Raw genomic sequence first — 20,377 nt, forward strand, 5'->3', positions numbered from 1 at the left:
TGGCAACAACTGGAGACAACAGCTTGGATTAAATCGTTCTGGGCAGCTGCTTTTTACTGTTACCAGATTTTTCAAAACAATGTTTAATAGTAAAACATGCAACTGCAAGATTAACATGTGGAAATAGCATTTATTCTTTTAAATCAGTTGAAAATGTACATTTTAAAAAGGCACATGTGTTGATGCAGGTTAATTCTGTGTGAGAATGTTAAAACAATGCTTGTGCTACATAAGCACAGGAAAGTATCCAATATCGTACAGTCAAAATTAAAATAAAAAATGACTTAAGTTAGTTGTTTGGCCCATATTCCCTAACACTCCTGAGACATTATCAGTACATGATGCAGGATCCTGCAGCCCAGTTCCAGAAAGTACTAAAACGACCAAAACCTGCAGAAACATGACATGCATTAACAGAAGAAACTACAATATAAAGCATTTTACTCAATGGATGCTGCAGCATTATACACATCTAGTTTTATTCACTACAGCTTTAGTGGAGTATTAGTTCAAGTAGTACAATATGTGAAAATTATAATTAACTGATTTCAGATGCAAGAAATAATGCAGATTTCTTTCAGGCACATTAAGCAATGTGGTTTCAAGCCAAGTGTGTATAATGTTGATATGAACATGACTTCTACTCCACATCTAAAACCATTTCTGACACAAGTTTAATGGTAATTATATATTTTTTTCTTTTTCCCCCATAGAAGTCATTTTACTTCAAACGGGTAATTCTTCAAACCCTTTAAGAAGACCTATCAGTGGGGTCATTATTTAGAAGTTTATTCAGCTATAAATGAAATTACAATACACTTTAATTCCTGCAGTGTGGAAATGGTGCATACCAAGTAAGGTTACGAGGTGCAAAATTTATTAACTTAGCACAGTTTTGGGTAAAATATGCACCTTTATAAAATATGTAAAACACTTCATATACATCATTTCTATTTGAAGGTAGTGAGTAGTGGTAATTTGCTTGCAAGCCACTTGTTGCTATACAGCAGACTCCCTGTAGACTTCAGTAAACCATCAGATAGTTTAATCGCTGCTTCTCAATTATAAACAATCTGAGTTGAACAGGGAAGCGTTGACTTTCTTTATTTAAAAAGAAAGGAGCTGTCGGTGGTACTCACCGCGGCGGTGGGTCGGCCTGTTAGTGCTATAAAAAGGAGCAGACTCTCTGCGGTCGGAACGGGTTGCTGCTGGACGACATACCGGTGAGCAGAGGGTCTTGCTGGGCGTTCTGCAGGCAAAACTGCTGGAGGTCCGCAGCGGCCTGGGACACCTGAAATGAGTCCTGGAAAGTTAGTTACTGCCAACTAAGTTTAAGCACAGTAGCACAATGGGTTTACTGCAGTGCAGAGCCGTTAGATATCTTAGAGAAGCCAGTAACTGAGTGAGTGATACACGCCCTAAGAGTAACTCGGCGACTTAAGTCGTTACCTTAACTCTGTTTATACCCGCTTCCAGACGTAACTGCTGGACTATTTTCTTCATCGCTACTATGTTAGATGATCCAGACATTACTGAGAGTTGGAAGGATTTAGGTATTTAGGGGATGAATATAAAAACTTAAAAAATAATTCGTTGTTGATAGCTTAGCTCGCTAACTTAATCGACAACGAGTTTCCGGGTTGTTTTCTTTTCTTTTTTTTAAGGAGCGTCAGCTGTTGCTGTCTTCAAGTGACGCTCGGAAATTTCGAAATTTTACCGCGTTGCGCTCTTTGGGGAACACGGAAACAGAGAAGCACGCAAATGTTAGGTTAATAACTAAATTAGTCGATAATTTGATATTTTAGTAATTAAATCCAGATAAAAAAAGACTGTGTATTTGGGTAGAGAACATTTGCTTTCGCACTACATCTGTCAGAGATCAATAAAAACAATGCACACTCTCACATAAATTAAATCTACAGGATAGGCAGACTCCTCTGGTCTCACATGAGCACGAATGAGGAGACTCTTTCTGCAAGCAGCTGTCATTATCAGCACCAGAGAAACCACTGCTGGCACTCTCATAAAAGAAAGTTCACTGGACAACTGAGTGTGTTTTATTACAGCAGATTGTTACTAAGCAGTTAGAGCCACCACAACGCATGAAAACTCAAGTCTTCCTGTGAAAAAACAGAACTGCCCCTCACTCTGTGTTTCATCCTAAACTGGACTGATAATGGAGATGTCTTGTGAGTCAGTGAGGCATGGAGAGGACAGCAGGAGACCAAACAGTTGCAAGGTATGCTGATGGACTTTGTTTATAATAGAAAGTCTTCATTAACAGGCACAATTTCAGAGTGAAAAGAATGGATTAGAGACCTATGATGAACACTGAAATGTGCTTTCACTTTGTTTTTGTGAAGTTTGTGGAGCTCCATGTGCTCTTTGTACCAGGTGAACAGTGGAATGCTAAACTTAATAAAGTTCCAGCTGAAACCACAGAGAGTTTCATATCTGCTGGATTCATCAGGTAAAATAATTTATAATGTTTAACTAAATTTATAACAAAAAGTGATGTCTGTTTAACAGCAATGGATATTTGGCATGAAATAACTGCAGTCAAGAAAAATATCTTTAAAAGTGGAATGCTGCTAAAAAAAATTTTGAATAAAGTTTTTTTTTTTCTTTTTTTTTCTTCCTTCCCTCATTCTTAGGGTTTATCCTGACATTACCCTGAAAACTCTGAGGAGAGAGCTGGATGCTCTCTTTGGCACTGAGAGGAACATCAGCAAATACTCCTTCCTGAAATGTGTGGGTCGCAGTCTGGCGTTGGTGAGTGCAGCTGGAAGTTAAGTGTCTTTTTTGTAGAGCCTATTGTGTTTCACCATGCAGACAGAGGGGGGAAAAAAAACTTGGACAAAGTACTTTTCAGGCAGGGCGTAAAGTGCTCAGGGTTTTACTGCCAAGCTGCTCATAACTAAATTCTTGTCTATTGTAGGTCAAAAGAAAACAGGAGGGAGACCTGAAGGTGAAAACATTTGCCCCACCCTATGTATGTAGAGTCCATGTTTCACACTTGATCAGATAGTTATTCTGTTTGTGTGTACCTGTAATGAATTGTCACCTGTCAGCAGGCTGCACAACCCGAACTTTACCTGCTGCCCACCATGGAGACAGACATCAGTTTCTGCTCCCAGTCTTTCACCCCAGACACCAGTAGCAGTTCCCCAGACCAGCAGATCTATTACCAACCACCCAAGACGTGCAGCCTGCCAATGGGGACAAAAGAGCATGTTAAATTTCCCCACATCCCCCAATGTTCCCAGCAGCCACCTCCCACCTCTGTGCTGGAAGAGGAGGAGGAGGAGGAGGAGGATGAACAGGATGAGGAAGACAATCAGAGTTGCATCTCCTCAGAAGAAGGAAATGATGAAGAAGCTCTGTGTTCCATCAGGAGAGCAGAGGAGGAAAGTTGCAGAGGGAAACCGCAGAATCAAAGAGCACTGCAGCTTGTTTCACTGAAAAAAGGTAAAAATTAAAGGTGCAATTTGTAACAGTTTCTCTTCAAGTCTCTGCAAGTCATAGCTGAGTCCCATTTCAAAGAAATGTTTGGACATGCAAAGATTTTACCTTCATGAAAAAATACAGCATGTCACCATAAAGAAAATCATCTGTCCTTGAGGTGTACTTGCTAGGGCAGCCAGAGCTGGAAAAAAACTGGCCGTCGTATCAAATCCAACCTACATTTATCATCTTATTTGCAGTAGCTCAAATAATGTGAAAATGTTTTCAAATATCTCGTCAGACTCACTTATCCCCAAACCACCTTTCTGAATGTATTCTAATGTGTTCATAATTATTTGCCTTTATAAATAAGCTCTGTTTTAAACAGGCTTGAAGTTTCCTATTTAAAAATGCTAATAAAGCTGAACTTTATTGCGTGTTAAAGTTTTGAATTTTGTATTTTAGTTATTGGTTTAACTGTTTTTGTCTTTATCTTTATTATCTTTTTGGCACCTATTTTAAATCTATCTTAAATGCTGCACTGAACTCTTGTTGCTTCACATCTACAGCTCTTGAAGATGATCCAGTGAAGCCATATAGACAGGGAAACCTCAGAAAGAACAAATATCACAGAGACCGAGACTCAAGAGCAGCTGAGTCTCTTGAGGATAGAGACTCCGGCTTCTCCCTTGCAGACAGGTAATGTGCAACCATCACACACCACAGTTTGTATCCTATCTCTGCATTGCCCATGAGATTAAAACTATCACCGATGCTCGCGCTAATAACAATGTTTGTGTTCTGCAGGGTTGAAAAATCCAAAGATGTACTCATGCTGAAATCCATCAGAAACAATCCAGCATCTGGGGTAACACATGACATCACGTTGTGAGCATTCTTGCAGAAAAACTAGTCTTTTTTATTTTTTCTAACTATTTAAAAGAGATTTTGTATTTGTCTATTGTAAGGTGTCAGAAAGTCCAGCAGTGATGTCTCGGCCTGTTCACTGCACCTCCCCTCCTCCAGGTCTAGCAGCTATTTCTCCTCCAATCTTTCACACAAACAGTAAGTTCTCACTCTGAGTACATCCTCAGACTTGATGCTCAGTCTTTAAAATCCAGCTGATGTGTTTTGTCTTTGTAAGGAGAGGCAGTAATTAAGGAAATCAAGCTGGTGAAGGAAGAGAGGAAGCAGCTTGAATGGATAAGACAAGAGCTGCTGAGAAAAGGGAAAGACTTAATAGCCCAAAACAGACACCGCAGGAACCAAGGTGGGTACTTAAACCCCCCCACATTATCACAATTGAATTAATATAAAACAACAACAACAAAAAAACATTACTTATTAAATCATAGCTACTTTTTTTCCCATTAATATAAAGCACGTGACAGCTGGAAAAAGAAATACTTTGAAACCAAGAAGGCCACTACGCCGTTGGAGGACAATCAAAAAACTTTGAGACAAGAGCTGGACACATTTTACAACAAACTCCTACACCAACTCCAGGCCAGAGACAACAGAGGAAGACCAAGACGGCAAGGGAGAACTTCAGTTAAGGTCCAGTTTTATCACATTTTATGCTTTTACAACTGTGTAAATGTTTTTAAGTCACCCATCATTTCCTTTCCAGGAAATTTGTAAATAGGTCATTTGTTTAAATATATGCAAACATAAATGGAAATACATGACATAAGGCAGTTTTTCTTTTTCTTTTTTTACTGAGAGTAAGATTAAATAGTAAATTCTGAAAGCAAGTATAGTATCATCTGTTAACCAGGTGATCTACTAGCAGCATGATGATAAGGACACTTCCACAAAGAAGAGGTACCTTTTAAGAGGTAGAACTAAAAGCCTTGGTAAAACTAGAAGAGCTTTGAAGTGTTTGAAGTGTCCATCAACTGAGATAGGCCTACTTCCTTAAAATGTTAAATGTAACCAGATCTTCCATTTATTTGTTAATCACAAATGAGACACAAACATATCAAGTGGTGCCTAAACTTTTGGTCCTGTATAATTGGAAAGTTTTTTTCCCTCTACAGATCTAAAAAAAAATTATGTAAATAACCAAATAAAAGATTAATTATTTCAGAATGAGCTCATCATTCAGATCATGACGGAGAACTATGAGATTGACAACCTAAAAAGGAAGATAGAAGATGCAAAGATGAAGTTAATAACAGAGATAAAGGTACCTGATTTTCTTTTTCAAAACTTTAAATAGCTATAAAATATGAAAATAACTGTGTTTGAGAATGGTTTTGAACTGAGCAAAGTCAAAATTTCTTGTAATAAGCAAATCTGTATTTTTCTTCCCCTTCAAACTTTTGTATAGTTGAGGATGCAAGCTGCTACAGAGCTGAGAGCCCTGAAGGCTGAGCTAGCCCAGAAGAAGAGTCAGTCATCTCATCCTGCACTGATGGGAAACACTGGATGGGCCAGACTGTTCAATGGGTCTTAAAGGGATTCAATGTACATGATGAATGCAAGCCCTTCTATAAAGCTTAATTTGAACTCCTATGCCAGAATGTTTCTTTTTATTCTCAATGTTGATCTTTTCTCAGGTGCACTAAGCTTCCTGCTGCAATAACACATGTACACCCCCAATTCTGCAACTCAAGATTTTTATTTAAGAACAAATTAAAAGTGTGCAAAATCAGCATCATTGATCAATAATATTGAGTACATCATGTTAAAAAAGATTATCTTTGTGGAAAAATCACAGTTTATTCGCTTAAAAAAGAGGAATGACTGAGAAGTCACTACATTCAAAGTCGCGAGTAATAAAAGTCAAAGTAAAAGCTTTAGTGCAAGCATGCATCCCTGAGTTCAGAGGGGCGTCACACCCCATTACTGCTACAAAGACATATATTGACTTAGCAAAAAAACCGAGTGAGCTCAGAGTTGTGCAAATTCCTGCAGCAGTGGTGAGCGTATCCCAGCTAGCATCCTAACAAGGCATTCCACATCCTTGAGGTCTGCTGCTTGGCGACGGGGTCATCGCTGTAGTCCAAGATGTTGCCGTTCCACATGCCAATGCCCCTCAAACCAATAGCTTTCACAAAGTCTGCTTTAGGACAGATACTCTGTGGGTCATCATACCAGACTTGATGAACCTGCCCTGTCTCGTCCTGAAGAAAACAGTTGAAGAAAGAAAAAATAGAAGAGTTTTCATTAGAGGGGGGATAGTTAAGACTGCTTAACTGCTTTTCAGAAAAGGCAATTAGCTTTTTGAGACGTTTGTGTGGATTTTGCAACTTTAAAAACCTTTGTCTAAAATTATTAGCTGGATTTGTTTAGCTGTAATTCATTGGGACTGCGAATAGGTGAAGCTTGTTAAACTCATGGCAGAAGGAGAAATAATGCAGGGAATTTGTTCCCCATTGTATTACAAAATGAATGAGACATCTCTAAAAGCCTTAAAGTATAAAATATTATTTACCTTGTAATAGAAGTAAGGAGCCTGCTGCTGGTCGTCCCACTGCCTGCCAGATGATGAGCTGCTGAGCTGTGCCATAATCCACTCGTATGGTTTTTGCTGTCCGGCAGCATCACTGCAAGGAGCTCCACGGAAAGGTACTTTGTCTATATAACATATTCCCTCCTGATATGAGATAATGCATCAATTAGTATCCAGAATTAACAGCAGGAGAAGGATATGCCATCAACAAGATGACTAAATTAACTTAAAACATGAAATACATAATACTGTTTCTTACTTCTGCCTAATTACATTTAAAAGAGCACATAACGGCTGATTGTTTACTCATTTAAAGCTCCTCCTACAGAAATTATTGAGAAGAAAAACAAGACATTGAACTTGTAGTTTGCACCATCAACCTCATGGTGGCAGCACAGGAAAAGACAGAAGTATTACAAAATATTGGACAATATTACTGTCTGTACAAAATGTTTCCCAAACTACAAAATAAATCCTTGTGGCACTTGAGGAGAGGTCAGGTTAAAGATCATGGATAAAAAGAGGAGCTTTTCAATGAATATTTACAAACCTGAGAGAGGTTAACACATGGGTAGTCATAGCCATACCATGGCACTCCCATCACCAGCTTCTTTGGATCAATCTTTAGATCTAAATAGTCTTCATAAGCTAAAAAGACAGATTACAAATATCTCAGTGTGTGTTTGGAGTAGTTTTGTTTTCACAAGCTGATTTGTTCTGATTCATTCACATGAATTTGGACAACAAACCTTTTAGAGTTTGATGGAGGGGGGCGTTCGCCATTGCAATGCAGTCCCCTGGGATCTGGCTCTGCTCATCGTAGGACATCACAAACAGCAAGTCGCAGGACTCAGCAATGGTTACGTAATCATAGCAACGCTTGTCAACACATTTTGGTGACCAGGCAACATCGAATGAGACCTAAAGATCAGGAAAAGGTGAATATGAGTGGGGATTTAGGATTGTATGTATTCTCTCTACTGCACATGCTTAGAGTGATATTAAAACATTTCCTTCACCTGAGAACCTGGGATTTCCTTGTGGAAAGCTTCAGTGGTCTCTTTGACCAAATTTGTCAGGGCATAGTACTCTGGGGAACCTGTTTCTACCGCTTGCTCTATATCAATATTAATCCCATCCATAAACTGACTCTTTGCCAAGTTGACCTTCTCTGTTATCCATGCTGTCCTGTTAGCTTGGTCCACAATGTAAGAGAGGGGAAGGTCACCTTTTCCCAGCAAGAAAACAGGAAGATGGACAATAGATCAACAAACAAATGCTGAATAGTTACTGAAGATTCAATTACCACGTGACCTTTGTCAGACTCTTATCAGTAACCTATTGTACCTTTGAGGACCACTCGTGCACCTTTGGAGTGAGCGTAGCACATGAGCTCGGCATCGTATTTTCCAAAAGCTGCAACTGTCGTCACCATACTCCAGTTGTAGGATTTCCATGTCTTTCCTCCCACATCAAATACATACACCTGAAAAGCACAGACCACACAAAAAGTGTTGGTTTTCTCTTGTACCTTCACATTTCGTGCCACAATCACTAAACCTCAGATCATCACAAAGTTCGCTGAAGATGGTTATAACATTTTTTTCACTTGCGCAACTATTGTTGTTCATGTTATTTTTCACCAGCTATGTCTTGTTCATGTTCATTAAGTCATGAATAATATATAGTGGGCAGCACATCATCCTAGTACTTAATACTGTCACCTCACAGCTGTTTGACTAAAGGCTTTCTACATGGAGTTTGCATGGTCACCGTGTGCCTGTGTGAGTTTTCTCCAGGTATTCTGCTATATGTCAGAAGTTTTAATACATGCATAATGTATTCTCAGATGGGTCTGAGTGACTGTCTTCTGGCAGGCTAGACAGATAAGCTCTAATGAGTTGACTCCAAATGATTTCTAATGGCAAAAAATACAAGCTGCTCAAAATGTAATAATCACAGCCCATTTAGTACAGAAAAGGTTTCTCTTTCTTTTAAGCAGCAGTTCTCATAAAGTTCTTTAGTTGTTGAAGGTATTTGAATAGCTCCATGACTATTACTCCTTCATTCCCCAAAAGAAAATGGTGATCTAATCTCTTCACAATGTAGAAGTCATCACACTCTAACAATTTTTGTCTCGTCCATTTTCTAACGTTTTACATTTTAAGGTCAACATGACAATTTGATTTGAAAACAAAATGTTCAATTAAAGAGGAAACAGAATATGTACAAGGTAAATTGGCCTCTAGACTGCATTAATGCCACGATTTCGGGTAGTTTAGGTATCAATAATTCCTGTGTAGTCAACTGAGGTCATTATAGTTTACTTTGGACGGCCACACTGACATTACATTACATTACGTCCTGGCGGTAATTGACAGTGAGCTGAGAACATTCACAGATTAACAGTGTTTTAAACGCACCAAACTGTTGGTAACGGGGTCGAGGTTAGATTGTTTTAATCTACGTTTGCCATGTTTAACAGCTGGCAGGCTAACTCTCTGGGTTAGGGTGCTTCTTCGTAGCTAAAGTTACCTCAAAGTCTCTCTCCTCCCGTATCTGCCGACAGAGCTCCGGTGTCTCACACGGACACACGCTGGTACCGTAAACAACCAGCAGAGAAGATAAAAATAGTAGAAGTAAAAACATTTTGCAGGAACAAAAGGAAACTTCAACAGTTTTGAGCCAAAGCTGAGCCAAATGTTTACAGCGGTCAACTCGTGATTGCTTTTGTACGGCGTATGAGCTGGGACAAACTTCCTATCGACGCAGATAACGAACCAAATAGACAAGCGCTTCTCGTTGTCAAACAGCATTTAATTAATGATTCAGTTACAGAAAAGTGGCAAATTAAACTTCCAGAGTCAGTTTAAAAAAAAAATACATGTAAACACTGGTACATGCCTGTAAAGGGGGATTTTATGCCAGGGATCAGAGCTCATGACCCATCTACCTGTTATTTAGAGGTCATCTTGGCCCATTCACACCCGAATAGGAAATTCAGAGAGTTACACATGCAAAAGGTTCTTATACTAGCATGCACATTCTCTGACTAAAAAGAATGTCAATATACTTCATAATGAATAAAGGAAGCCCTTAAAGAAGCATCTTGTTTGATGTGTGTAAGATTATGCTGTTGGTGAAGCCATGCTCTTCTCATCTTCAGACACGTGTTGTTTGCCTCATGCTGCTCATGTCACAGGTTCCAACACATGATCAATATGCTCCACTGCTTAAAAGTTGGGAAGGATTTATTTGAATGAAATCCTGCATCCTTTTGAATTTTTGCTCATTTTGGCAGATTTTTTTTCTTCAGTCTTCACAGTTCTTGTATTTTAATTGCATCCGGCTCTTTTATACTGCTACGTGTAAATTTTGCAACAGCAAATGGAGACTGGGGGAAAGTTTTCTTCAGATGGCTCCTCTTTAAATGTCACATTTGTGCTTGTTTGGCATGCACAGTAACAGCGTGATTAAATACCTGGGCTTAGCTGAAGTACAACAGCATATTCACACACACACACACACACACACACACACACACACACACACATATATATATATATATATATATATATATATATATATATATATATATATATATATATATATATACAGTATATAATCATGATGCTTTTATGCATTAGAATAGCAAGAAACAAGACTAATATGCTAAGCTTGCTCGAAGTGTTAAAATCATTTTTCTCATTTTTATTAGGCAATAGCACAATAGAATTTTTTCTAGTATTTGTTTTCAGTGTGGTGAATATTATTTATAATGTAAAAGTTGGCTGTCTCAGGATTGAAAATGGTTTTTTTTCTCTCTCTCTCTCTCTCTCTCTCTTACACATTTTGATAAAATTGCTCTTGATGCAAGATAAAAAAAAAAGCATATGTTAAAAATTAACATGTGCATTCTGATAACAGAACAGATGTGTAATTCTGGAAAGTTGAATAAATGGTATTCAACATGTGCAGGTCACGGAGACAAAAAAAAAAATTGGATCCCTGGAAAATCTTTTAGCATTTTCAAAAAAGATAAGGTTGAGGCAACTTTTTAAATCTGTTATTTACTCAGTCCAATCTACATGATCAGGGCACAGTAACATTAATAGCAATGACAGTCAACATTTAGTTAATGATACATTTTGATGGGCACTGTCAGCAAAAACTGCCTTTAAAAGGAAGCCTGGGTGACAGACATTGTCATCTCTGCAGACATGAAGGCTGCTGTATTAGCCCTCTTTGTGGCCCTTGTGGGTGAGTATATTAAATTGTATTTAAAATTAAATTTAATTATAATTAACTTATATTAAATAGTTTTTTATCTAGCTCTAAGATGAATAAGGATAGGTTTTACCCACATAAATAGTGTCTTATAGGAACAAAAATTGAGAAAATAATGTTTCAGAAGCATATACTTTCCTGTTTTTGTATCCATCTTGCCTGTTTTGTAAAAAGAAATAATTATATTATTAACACGTCAGTTTTACCCTAATGAATTTAGAATGTTTATATTTTGTCTAATTTATGAATGGAAAATTAATATGTTACTGATATTTTGCAGGGGGCAGCCAAATCAGCTTTGGTAAGTAGTTTGTTATCACCTTGAATAATAAAACAGCTTGTACAGTTATTAGGCGTTTTACAGAGTAACTGAAATACAGCTATTCTGTTTTCTGTCATAGCCCCAGAGTTTGCTACTGGAAAGACCTATGAGTACAAATATGAAGCATATCTCCTGGGCGGCCTGCCTGAAGAGGGCCTAGCACGGGCAGGGGTAAAAATCCAAAGTAAAGTTTTGATCAGCGCAATATCTCCTGACGCCTACATTCTAAAGGTAAAGAACATTTGTCAGTGTTAATGCAGTTCCATTACTAACTAAATCCATTTACCAGGATTAATTATCAGTAATCCCTTTATTCTTACATTTCACCTGACCTTTCACTCTTTCTTGCAGCTTGAAGACCCTGTGCTTTATGAGTACAGTGGCTTCTGGCCCAAAGATGTTTATGTCCCAGCCACCAAGCTCACCTCAGCCCTGTCTGCTCAGCTTTTGACTCCCATCAAGTTTGAGTATGCCAACGGTGTGGTTGGTAAAGTTTTTGCACCGGAAGGAGTCTCTGCAACTGTGCTGAATATCTACAGAGGAATCCTCAACATCCTTCAGCTGAACATCAAGAAGACCCAGAATGTGTATGAGCTGCAAGAGGTATAAATATCTCATTCTCATCGAGTTCTACTCACAAAAAGTGGCACATTTTATTGAAAAATTGTATTTGGGTTTTATTGCATTAGCCTGGAGTTCAGGGTGTGTGCAAGACCCACTATGTCATCAGTGAGGATTCAAAGGCTGAGCGCATCCATCTGACCAAGACCAAGGACCTGAATCACTGCCAAGAGAGAATCTTTAAGGACTTCGGCTTGGCAGGTTACATAGAGAGATGTGCTGAGTGTGAGGCTGTAAGTGCAATTTCCTTCCCACTTCATACTCAAAACAAAATCAGTACTGTTGCTTTATTAATTATCTGGATTTTTATTATTATAGAGAGGCAAAACAATGAAGGGAGCAGCTGCCATTAACTATGTCATGAAGCCCTCAACCTCTGGTGCCCTGATCTTGGAGGCAACTGCTACAGAGCTCATCCAGTACTCACCTTTAAGCATCCTGAATGGTGCTGCCCAAATGGAGTCCAAGTATGTTCTTTAAATTACAAGAAAGAATGCAAAATATCACTCTAAGCACTATTTTCTGTAAAAAGTTTCAGACAGCTGATTGATTTGATGTTTGCATATGCGTACAGGCAAATCCTGACCTTCCTGGACATCAAGGAGGCTCCAGTAGAGCCAATCAGAGCTGACTATCTCCACCGTGGATCGCTGATGTACGAGTTTGGCAGTGAACTCCTCCAGACACCAATTCAGCTTCTGAGGATCAGCAATGCAGAGGCTCAGGTGCTTGAGAAAGCATTCTTTGCAGTCAGGTTAGTGTTGAATTCATGGTGTAGCTACATGTTCTTTATGGGATTTATTTTGTTTCATGACAGATTATTGAGACTCTAAACCGCCTGGTAACCCTCAATATGGATAAAGCCCATGAAGATTCCCCTTTCAAGTTTATTGAGCTTATCCAGCTGCTGCGTGTGGCCAGATATGAGAGCATCGAAGCCCTGTGGAGTCAGTTCAAATCTCGAAATGATTACAGGTAACACCGCTTTCAATCAAGAGAAGAATCACAAAATAAACATACTATGGATTATCACCTTGAAAGTGCTTCTCTTTCCCAGGAACTGGATCCTGAGCTCTGTCCCTGCCATTGGCACTCATGCTGCCCTTAAATTCATCAAGGAGAAGTTCATTTCCGGTGATCTGACTTATGCTGAAACAGCTGAAGCTCTGATGTCATCTGTATATTTGGTGGCAGCTGACCTGGAGGCCATCAAGCTTGTAGAGGCAAGGCAACAATGAATTGTTCACTTTTCTAGTGATATTCAAACAACTAAATATAACCAGTTCTTTATTTTTGCCACTCCTCAGGGCCTGGCTATGACCCCCAAGATTCAAGAAGACCCAGTTTTGCGTGAGATTGCCATGCTAGGCTTTGGCAGCATGGTTTCCAAATACTGTTCAGAGTTCCCTACTTGTCCATCTGAGCTTGTGAGGGTATGTATTGTTTGTATATGTGATTGATGTAAGTTATATTAATCTGTTGCATCAAGTTTAATGCTTTTTGTCTTTCCCTCAGCCTGTCCATGACCTCATTATCAGAGCTCTTGAAAAAGGTGACATTGATGAACTCACCATAGCTCTGAAAGTTTTGGGTAATGCAGGACATCCCAGCAGCCTGAAGCCAATCATGAAGCTCCTTCCTGGCTTTGGTAGCTCTGCTTCCAGTCTCCCCCACAGAATCCATATTGATGCTGCTCTGGCCTTGAGGAAAATTGCAAAGAGGGAGCCCAAGTTGGTGAGATCACACTTTCTCCTTTGTTTCACTTACAGTAAAGATACTCCAGGCTTATCTTTTCATGTGCATTTGTACTTATAGCATTCATCTTTTGTGAATTAGATCCAGGACATGGCTGTTCAGTTGTTCATGGACAAGAGTCTCGACCCAGAGCTCCGTATGGTTGCTACTGTTGTGCTTTTTGAAACTAACCTGCCCATGGGTCTGGTGACTACTCTTGCTGAGAACCTCTTGAAAGAACCAAACCTGCAGGTCTCTAGCTTTGTCTACTCCTACATAAAGGCCTTTACCAAGACCACCTCCCCTGACTATTCCTCTGTGTAAGAACCATGATTATTTTTATTTTTCTCTTTTAATTGGAGGACATCTGCTGCTTGAATTTGAAAAACTATAATGTTCTTCTTTCAGTTCTGCCGCATGTAACGTTGCCATTAGGATCCTCAGCCCCAAACTTGACAGACTGAGCTACCGCTTCAGCAGAGCTTTCTACTATGATACCTATCACAGTAAGAAGACTAAAAAGAAAAAGAAAGAAAGGAAGAGTCATCATCCCAGTTTTCAGATTCTTATAAATGGGTTGACACATTGTCTTCTGTCTGGCAGATCCTTGGATGCTGGGTGCAGCTGCCAGTGCCTACTACATCAATGATGCTGCAACTGTTTTGCCCAGAGCCATCATGGCTAAAGCTCGCACCTACATGGCTGGCACTTACGTTGATGTTTTTGAGGTGGGACAATTATGTCTTAAACATAAAGCTAAGACAACAGCGCATCAGTGTATACAAATTACATCAATGTGTAACAGCAAGTATTAAGAAAAGTTGTCTAACCTGTTTGTTTGCACAATGCCAAATCAGTACAAAGAAGCATTTCCTATTAGATTAATTTAATATTAAATAAATCAACACATTTTTTTTCTGTCCATGGTATAATTGTCCAAATTGTTTTGCATACCCTCAATGCATGTCCTTTTGCCCTTTCTTTTGGTAAAACGTTTACACATCTTTATGTTTCTTAACTGCAGGTTGGAGTGAGAGCTGAGGGAATCCAGGAGGCCCTTTTGAAAATCCGTAATGTTCCAGGGAACACCGACAGGATCACCAAAGTGAAACAAGCTATTAAGGCAGTAAGTTTAAGGAACAGTTCCTATGTTAAAACATAATTCCTTTAACATATACCAGACCTATGGAACAATATGCTAATAATGTATATTTTCTCTATGTGAGCTGTTTTAAACTCGTAATGTTCTTCTTGTTGCAGCTTTCTGAGTGGAAGGCTGATCCTTCAAGCCAGCCCCTGGCCTCTGCATATGTGAAAGTGTTTGGACAGGAAATTGCCTTTGCAAACATTGACAAAGCAGTCTTTGAACAGATTATTGAGGTAGTGTGTCTCCCAAAGTCTTTTATGCCTTTAATTAATGTTACTTTTGGACCTAAACACTGGTCTCATGAGAAACTTTGTTTATGCAGCTTGCAAACAGACCTGAAATCCGCACTTACGGCAGAAATGTTTTGGATGCTGTGCTGTCCGGTTACACACTGCATTATTCTAAACCAATGCTGGCTGTTGAGGTTCGTCACATCTTCCCCACCTCTCTTGGTCTTCCCATGGAGCTCAGTTTCTATACTGCTGCTGTGGCTGCTGCATCTGTTGAAGGTAATATTTGCTGGTGTAGTTCAGCAGCTGTGGATTCGAGAGCATCACAGTGATAGTCAAGATGTTCTTTTTCCTCAGTACAAGCCAGTGTTTCACCACCTCTGCCTGAGAACTTCCACCCTGCCCAGCTTCTGAAATCTGATATCTCTGTGAGAGCTGAAATTGCTCCAAGGTGATCAATACTGCACTATATTAAACAAACTAAAAATGTATATATTTTTTTTATCAGTTTAGCTATTTAAAAAATAGCCTTTAGAATCTCCCTTTCATTTCGTTATTATCTGGTCCTTGCAGTGCTTCCATGCACACCTATGCTGTTATGGGGGTGAATACGGTTTTCCTCCAAGCTGCTATGGTGACAAGAGCCAAAGTTCACACAGTTGTCCCTGCAAAGATGGCAGCAAGATTTGACATGAATAAAGGTTACTTCAACTTCCAGCTCCTACCTGTTCATGGCGTTAAAACGATTGGATCTGCATTGTATGTACATACATACCCCCATCACCAACTTATATCTGCCTCAAGATTTTTAGCTAGTCCAGTTTTTTTTTTATTGTTTGTTTTTCAAAAGGGTCGATACATTTGCTGTTGCAAGAAATGTGGAAGACATTGAAGCTGCCAGATTCACACCAATTTTCCCAGCTGAGCCTGTGACACAGATGTCAAGTCGGAATTTCTCCTCAATGATTTCAAGGATGACATCGTCTCTGGATAGCAGTATGGTGAGCTTGATTCACCCACCATTTTCTACAACACAAATAACCATCTTGTTCTACATAAATGTGGTGACCAGCTGTTGTCTTACAGTCTGCATCATCTGAAATCATCCCTGCTGACATTCAACATCATCTTGTCAGCAAAATGAAACTTCCCAAAGCCTTTATGAGGAAACTGTGTGCTGCAAGTGAAACATTTGGAATCAAATTCTGCGCTGAGGTTGAGTCTCGCAACACCTCCTTTCTCAGAAGCACCCCACTCTATGTTATTGTTGGAAAGCATGCCATTACCATTGAGGTTTCCCCAGGTGAGTAAGAACTGAAGTCACTAAGTTAATTAATTTTTAGGATATAGTCACAAATGATTGTTTCTATTTATTTCTTTGCATTTCAGCTGCAGGACCAGCTGTTGAAAGGATTGAAATTGAGGTTCAGGTTGGAGAAAACGCAGCTGAAAAGATCATTAAAGTGGTTAACATGAGTGAGGAGGAGGAAACTCTTGAAGATAAGAACGTCCTGATGAAACTCAAGAAGATTCTGGTTCCTGGTCTGAAGAACAGCACGGCATTCTCATCCAGCTCCAGCAGCTCACGGTCAAGCAGCTCCCGTTCAAGCGCCTCCTCATCTGCATCTTCCAAGACATCCTCTAGCTCTTCTTCTCGCCACAGAAGTAAGATGATTGATCTCTCTGACCTATTTAACATTATATCAAAGAGCTCTTCCAGCAGCTCCTCCAGCAACAGCTCAAGCAGCTCTTCCAGCAGCTCATCCAGCAGCTCATCCAGCAGCCGGTCATCTCTCCTCTCCAGTGTCTCCTCCAGCTCAAGCTCCTCCAGGTCCAGCTCCATGTCTAAGGCAAGTCACCTCTCACCACAGAAACAAAAATAAGGAGACTTGAAGTGTAAAAAAAAATGCAGAACTCATGTACTTGTTTATTTTCATTACAGCAAGAACTGTATGACATGAATTTCACCAAGAACCACATCCACCAGGTAAATTTTAGATGGATCTAAACAGCCACATCATGCATTCTGTATGAACAGCCTAAAAGTGTGGCTTCTATTTTTTTTTTCCAGCATTCCATGTCTACAGAGCGTGTCAACAGCAAGAGCAGTGCCCACAGCTTCGAATCCATCTACAAGAAGGTAAGTCCTCAGCATTCAGCTGCAAATATGATAACAAAGAGATGTCAGAAGACAGAATCACAACATTGTTTGATCTCTTCTTTGTACTTCAGACCAAGTACCTCTCCAATACCGTCGCCCCTTCTGTTACTGTTCTCATCCGAGCTGTCAGAGCTGACCACAAGAACCAGGGATACCAGATAGCGGCTTACTATGACAAAGAAAATGCCAGAGTTCAAGTAATTTTTGCCAACCTAACCGAAAATGACAACTGGAGAATGTGCGCCGATGGTGTGATGTTGAGCCACCACAAGCTGATGGTAAAGCTACTATAAACTAATTTCAACTTGCAGGAAAAATGCAGAGTTAGAAACTTAACTGAGTAAATACTCTCTTAGGCCAGGATTGCCTGGGGCATTCAGTGCAAGCAATACAACACAACGCTCATCGCTGAAACTGGTGTTGTGGCTAAACAACATGCAGTCCGTATGAAGATGGCTTGGGGTAGACTCCCTGAGAGAATGACAGCATATGCAGAGAGGTAATTTCACAAACTAAGAAGCAATTAAAAACAATTTGATTCATTTCTTGCATGTAAAAGACGTAGAAGTCCCTCCTTACACCCATCTAATGGCTCAACACTCATTTGAACTTGTATAACCTACACTTGAAAAAGTTTTAAAAAGATTATTTAACCTGTTGTCTGTCAAGGATCTCTGAGTACCTGTCCCGTATTGCTATGGAAAATGGAGTAAGGCAGCTAAAGGTCAAGAATGTTCCTAAAGAAATCAAGCTGACTGTAGCTGTTGCCAATGAAACAAGTTTAAATGTTGTGTTGAAGACACCAAAGGTGGGGTATTGTGCCATGTTTTTCATACGTACATACAAGCCACAGTTGGTGCATGATATTGTATAACCGGTTTATATCTGGTTTGTTTTGCACTAAATGTTACAGAGTACCATTTACAAGACCGGAATGGGTCTACCCATTTCTCTGCCAATTGGAGACACTGCTACTGAGCTTGAAGCATACCCAGGCAACTTGACTGACAGAATCTCCTACATACTCACCAAGGCCTATGCTGGTAAAAAATAAAAAAAATAAATAAAAAGAAAACTTCAACAGAAAATATTTTGCATATTAAACACTTAGAAAGATCAATCTTCAAGTGGTTAACTTCTGACTTTTTTTTTGTTTTCACTCTAGCTGAGTGCTCCGTGGCAAATGAGACACTGATAACATTCAACAAGAGGAAATATAAAGCCGAGATGCCACACGCTTGCCAACAGGTCTTGGCTCAGGATTGCACATCAGATCTCAAATTTGTGGTTTTGATAAGGAGGGACCAAGCACAGGAACAGAATCTGATCAATGTCAAGATTGAAGACATGTAAGAGCAGCCAGTATTTATATCTTATCTGTGAGGCATAACCCAAAAATAACGTAACTAAAGCTGCATAAAACCACTTTAACAAGTATCTGAAACTGTTTTTCACAGTGATGTCGACATGTATCCTAAGGACAATGCTGTGATGGTGAAGATTAACGGAGTTGAAATTCCTGTCAGCAACCTGCCATATCAGCATCCAGCAGGTTTTTATTTCATCAGCTTAACCAGAACTACCAGCCTTTGATCATTCATTTGCTTGAAAGCTAAAAATTTCAAACTTACACATATTTTTCTTATCATAGGCGGCATCGCTATCAGACAGAGAGGAGATGGCGTCTCTCTCCACGCTCCAAGTTATGGCCTTCAGGAGGTCCTGTTAAATTCCACTGCTCTGAAGGTGATGTAACAAATCTTATTATGTTGGGTTTGTAAAATTTAGCAGCCTACACCTGTTACTGCAATAAGCAGTCTGTTTGATTTCCAGGTACAAGTTGTAGACTGGATGAGAGGCCATACTTGTGGACTCTGTGGAAAGGCTGATGGAGAAGTCAGACAGGAGTATCGCATGCCCAATGAACGGGTTGCCAAGAACGCAACCAGCTTCGCTCATTCCTGGGTTGTTCCTAGCGAGAGCTGCCGTGATGAATCTGGTAGTACTTACAGTGACTGTTTAATCAGGATTGTAAAATGAGAGGATTGAAAGAAATGTATATGACAATTAACCCCAAGTAACATAAAAACATTAAATATGAGAACCCTGGCAAAGCTAAGGACTTCTGGAAATGCCTCATATAAAAATGTTGCATTGCTAACCCTCAACCTATTTAATTTTTCAGAGTGTTTCATGAAGCTGGAATCTGTAAAGCTGGACAAGAAGGTCAGACTTCTGGGTCAGGACTCCAAATGCTACTCTGTTGAGCCTGTGCTGCGCTGTCTGCCTGGCTGCATGCCACTTAGAGCCACCAACGTTACTGTTGGTTACCATTGCCTGCCCATTGGTGAGTCTGCAAGAAAGCAAAACGTATTCAAAGAAATGTACTGAACTGTAAAACAGTGCCATTCGACAAACTCTAACTGTTTTGTACTTTTTAACTGTTACAGAGTCAAATCTGAATCGTGCTGATGGTCTCAGCAGCATCTTCGAGAAGAGCATTGACCTGCGAGAGACAGCAGAGGCCCACCTGGCCTGTCGCTGCACTGCTCAGTGTGCCTAATTTCATTGTCTTCTGTCATAAAAGTTTTATTCTATGTTGTATGTAAGTTTGTGAGCAAGTTTGTGAGCATAAATAAATGGAAGAAGCTCATGGAGTATGTGTTTGTGTTGTGGTGAATACCAGTAAGAACATCTGAAAAATTATAAATTTTTCATGGCTATTCATTCCTAAAGTTATTACCACACATCAGCACAAGTTTGTTAATCGTTTGTGTGTCACTACTAGAGTATTCTGGAGCTAACCTATCAGGAACTAAGACCCATACATGCAACATTGCCAAAGAATCAGTTCTAATCTTTTCTTTTTTTATGCACTTATAGGCTAAAAAAAAAAAAAAAAACTTAATAACTAACTTAAAACTTAGGTACGGTCCTGCATTTTCCAGATGATGTTTTAAAAACACAAAGTTAA

At 39.5% G+C, this 20,377-nt stretch overlaps 4 protein-coding genes across 6 annotated transcripts; 2 read left to right on the forward strand and 2 right to left on the reverse strand.

The window, feature by feature from the left end:
* Positions 1–110: 110 nt before the first annotated feature.
* Positions 111–1,671, reverse strand: LOC121653140 (guanine nucleotide-binding protein G(I)/G(S)/G(O) subunit gamma-5). Its single transcript, XM_042006412.1, has 3 exons — positions 1,450–1,671; positions 1,140–1,291; positions 111–390 (listed from the first exon to the last, which is right to left on the reverse strand). The coding sequence occupies exons 1-2, from the start codon at positions 1,528–1,530 to the stop codon at positions 1,166–1,168; spliced, it is 207 nt and encodes a 68-aa protein (XP_041862346.1). The 5' UTR covers positions 1,531–1,671; the 3' UTR covers positions 111–390; positions 1,140–1,165.
* A 10-nt stretch (positions 1,672–1,681) lies between these two features.
* Positions 1,682–5,951, forward strand: spata1 (spermatogenesis associated 1). 3 transcript variants are annotated; one of them, XM_042006396.1, is made up of 13 exons: positions 1,682–1,768; positions 2,067–2,239; positions 2,364–2,470; positions 2,655–2,772; positions 2,939–2,992; positions 3,072–3,468; positions 4,014–4,143; positions 4,252–4,312; positions 4,413–4,509; positions 4,589–4,714; positions 4,826–5,001; positions 5,534–5,632; positions 5,777–5,951. In XM_042006396.1, the coding sequence occupies exons 2-13, from the start codon at positions 2,177–2,179 to the stop codon at positions 5,900–5,902; spliced, it is 1,554 nt and encodes a 517-aa protein (XP_041862330.1). In that variant the 5' UTR covers positions 1,682–1,768; positions 2,067–2,176; the 3' UTR covers positions 5,903–5,951. The 3 variants fall into 3 exon arrangements, with proteins under 3 accessions (XP_041862330.1, XP_041862332.1, XP_041862333.1); XM_042006398.1 differs by having other exon boundaries at positions 1,682–2,239; positions 3,075–3,468; XM_042006399.1 differs by having other exon boundaries at positions 1,682–2,239; positions 2,939–2,968; positions 3,075–3,468.
* Positions 5,952–6,048: 97 nt separating this feature from the next.
* ctbs (chitobiase, di-N-acetyl-) lies at positions 6,049–9,647 on the reverse strand. Its single transcript, XM_042006403.1, has 7 exons — positions 9,437–9,647; positions 8,249–8,387; positions 7,921–8,129; positions 7,651–7,822; positions 7,452–7,549; positions 6,884–7,045; positions 6,049–6,572 (listed from the first exon to the last, which is right to left on the reverse strand). Exons 1-7 carry the CDS (start codon positions 9,548–9,550, stop codon positions 6,384–6,386), a joined length of 1,083 nt encoding a protein of 360 aa, XP_041862337.1. The 5' UTR covers positions 9,551–9,647; the 3' UTR covers positions 6,049–6,383.
* Positions 9,648–11,095: 1,448 nt separating this feature from the next.
* On the forward strand, positions 11,096–20,056 carry LOC121652590 (vitellogenin-2-like). Its single transcript, XM_042005438.1, has 34 exons — positions 11,096–11,161; positions 11,469–11,489; positions 11,590–11,741; positions 11,862–12,113; positions 12,200–12,364; positions 12,450–12,598; positions 12,706–12,856; positions 12,949–13,106; positions 13,189–13,354; positions 13,439–13,564; positions 13,647–13,865; positions 13,968–14,185; positions 14,274–14,371; positions 14,469–14,593; positions 14,890–14,991; positions 15,126–15,245; positions 15,335–15,521; positions 15,600–15,693; positions 15,816–16,001; positions 16,093–16,243; positions 16,329–16,545; positions 16,632–17,092; positions 17,185–17,229; positions 17,314–17,382; positions 17,475–17,681; positions 17,760–17,902; positions 18,073–18,211; positions 18,317–18,446; positions 18,569–18,752; positions 18,861–18,955; positions 19,055–19,149; positions 19,237–19,402; positions 19,589–19,750; positions 19,854–20,056. Exons 1-34 carry the CDS (start codon positions 11,122–11,124, stop codon positions 19,964–19,966), a joined length of 5,106 nt encoding a protein of 1,701 aa, XP_041861372.1. The 5' UTR covers positions 11,096–11,121; the 3' UTR covers positions 19,967–20,056.
* Positions 20,057–20,377: the final 321 nt, after the last annotated feature.

Source organism: Melanotaenia boesemani, chromosome 14 (assembly GCF_017639745.1).
Source record: "Melanotaenia boesemani isolate fMelBoe1 chromosome 14, fMelBoe1.pri, whole genome shotgun sequence".
Lineage (NCBI taxonomy): Eukaryota > Metazoa > Chordata > Actinopteri > Atheriniformes > Melanotaeniidae > Melanotaenia > Melanotaenia boesemani.

What these genes read in the sequence shown, in the direction of transcription:
- LOC121653140 (XM_042006412.1), bottom strand. Translation starts at nt 1,530, where the DNA reads ATGTCTGGATCATCTAACATAGTAGCGATGAAGAAAATAGTCCAGCAG. An exon ending in CGGGTATAAACAGAGTTAAG is followed by an intron (nt 1,292 to 1,449) that starts GTAACGACTTAA and finishes GACTCATTTCAG; the next exon opens with GTGTCCCAGGCCGCTGCGGA.
- spata1 (XM_042006396.1), top strand. Translation starts at nt 2,177, where the DNA reads ATGGAGATGTCTTGTGAGTCAGTGAGGCATGGAGAGGACAGCAGGAGA. An exon ending in TGGGTCGCAGTCTGGCGTTG is followed by an intron (nt 2,773 to 2,938) that starts GTGAGTGCAGCT and finishes TGTCTATTGTAG; the next exon opens with GTCAAAAGAAAACAGGAGGG. An exon ending in GGCTTCTCCCTTGCAGACAG is followed by an intron (nt 4,144 to 4,251) that starts GTAATGTGCAAC and finishes TGTGTTCTGCAG; the next exon opens with GGTTGAAAAATCCAAAGATG.
- ctbs (XM_042006403.1), bottom strand. Translation starts at nt 9,550, where the DNA reads ATGTTTTTACTTCTACTATTTTTATCTTCTCTGCTGGTTGTTTACGGT. An exon ending in AGGAAATCCCAGGTTCTCAG is followed by an intron (nt 7,823 to 7,920) that starts GTGAAGGAAATG and finishes CCTGATCTTTAG; the next exon opens with GTCTCATTCGATGTTGCCTG. An exon ending in CTCCTTACTTCTATTACAAG is followed by an intron (nt 6,573 to 6,883) that starts GTAAATAATATT and finishes TGTTTTCTTCAG; the next exon opens with GACGAGACAGGGCAGGTTCA.
- LOC121652590 (XM_042005438.1), top strand. Translation starts at nt 11,122, where the DNA reads ATGAAGGCTGCTGTATTAGCCCTCTTTGTGGCCCTTGTGG. An exon ending in CAAAGAGGGAGCCCAAGTTG is followed by an intron (nt 13,866 to 13,967) that starts GTGAGATCACAC and finishes TTTGTGAATTAG; the next exon opens with ATCCAGGACATGGCTGTTCA. An exon ending in TTACCATTGCCTGCCCATTG is followed by an intron (nt 19,751 to 19,853) that starts GTGAGTCTGCAA and finishes TAACTGTTACAG; the next exon opens with AGTCAAATCTGAATCGTGCT.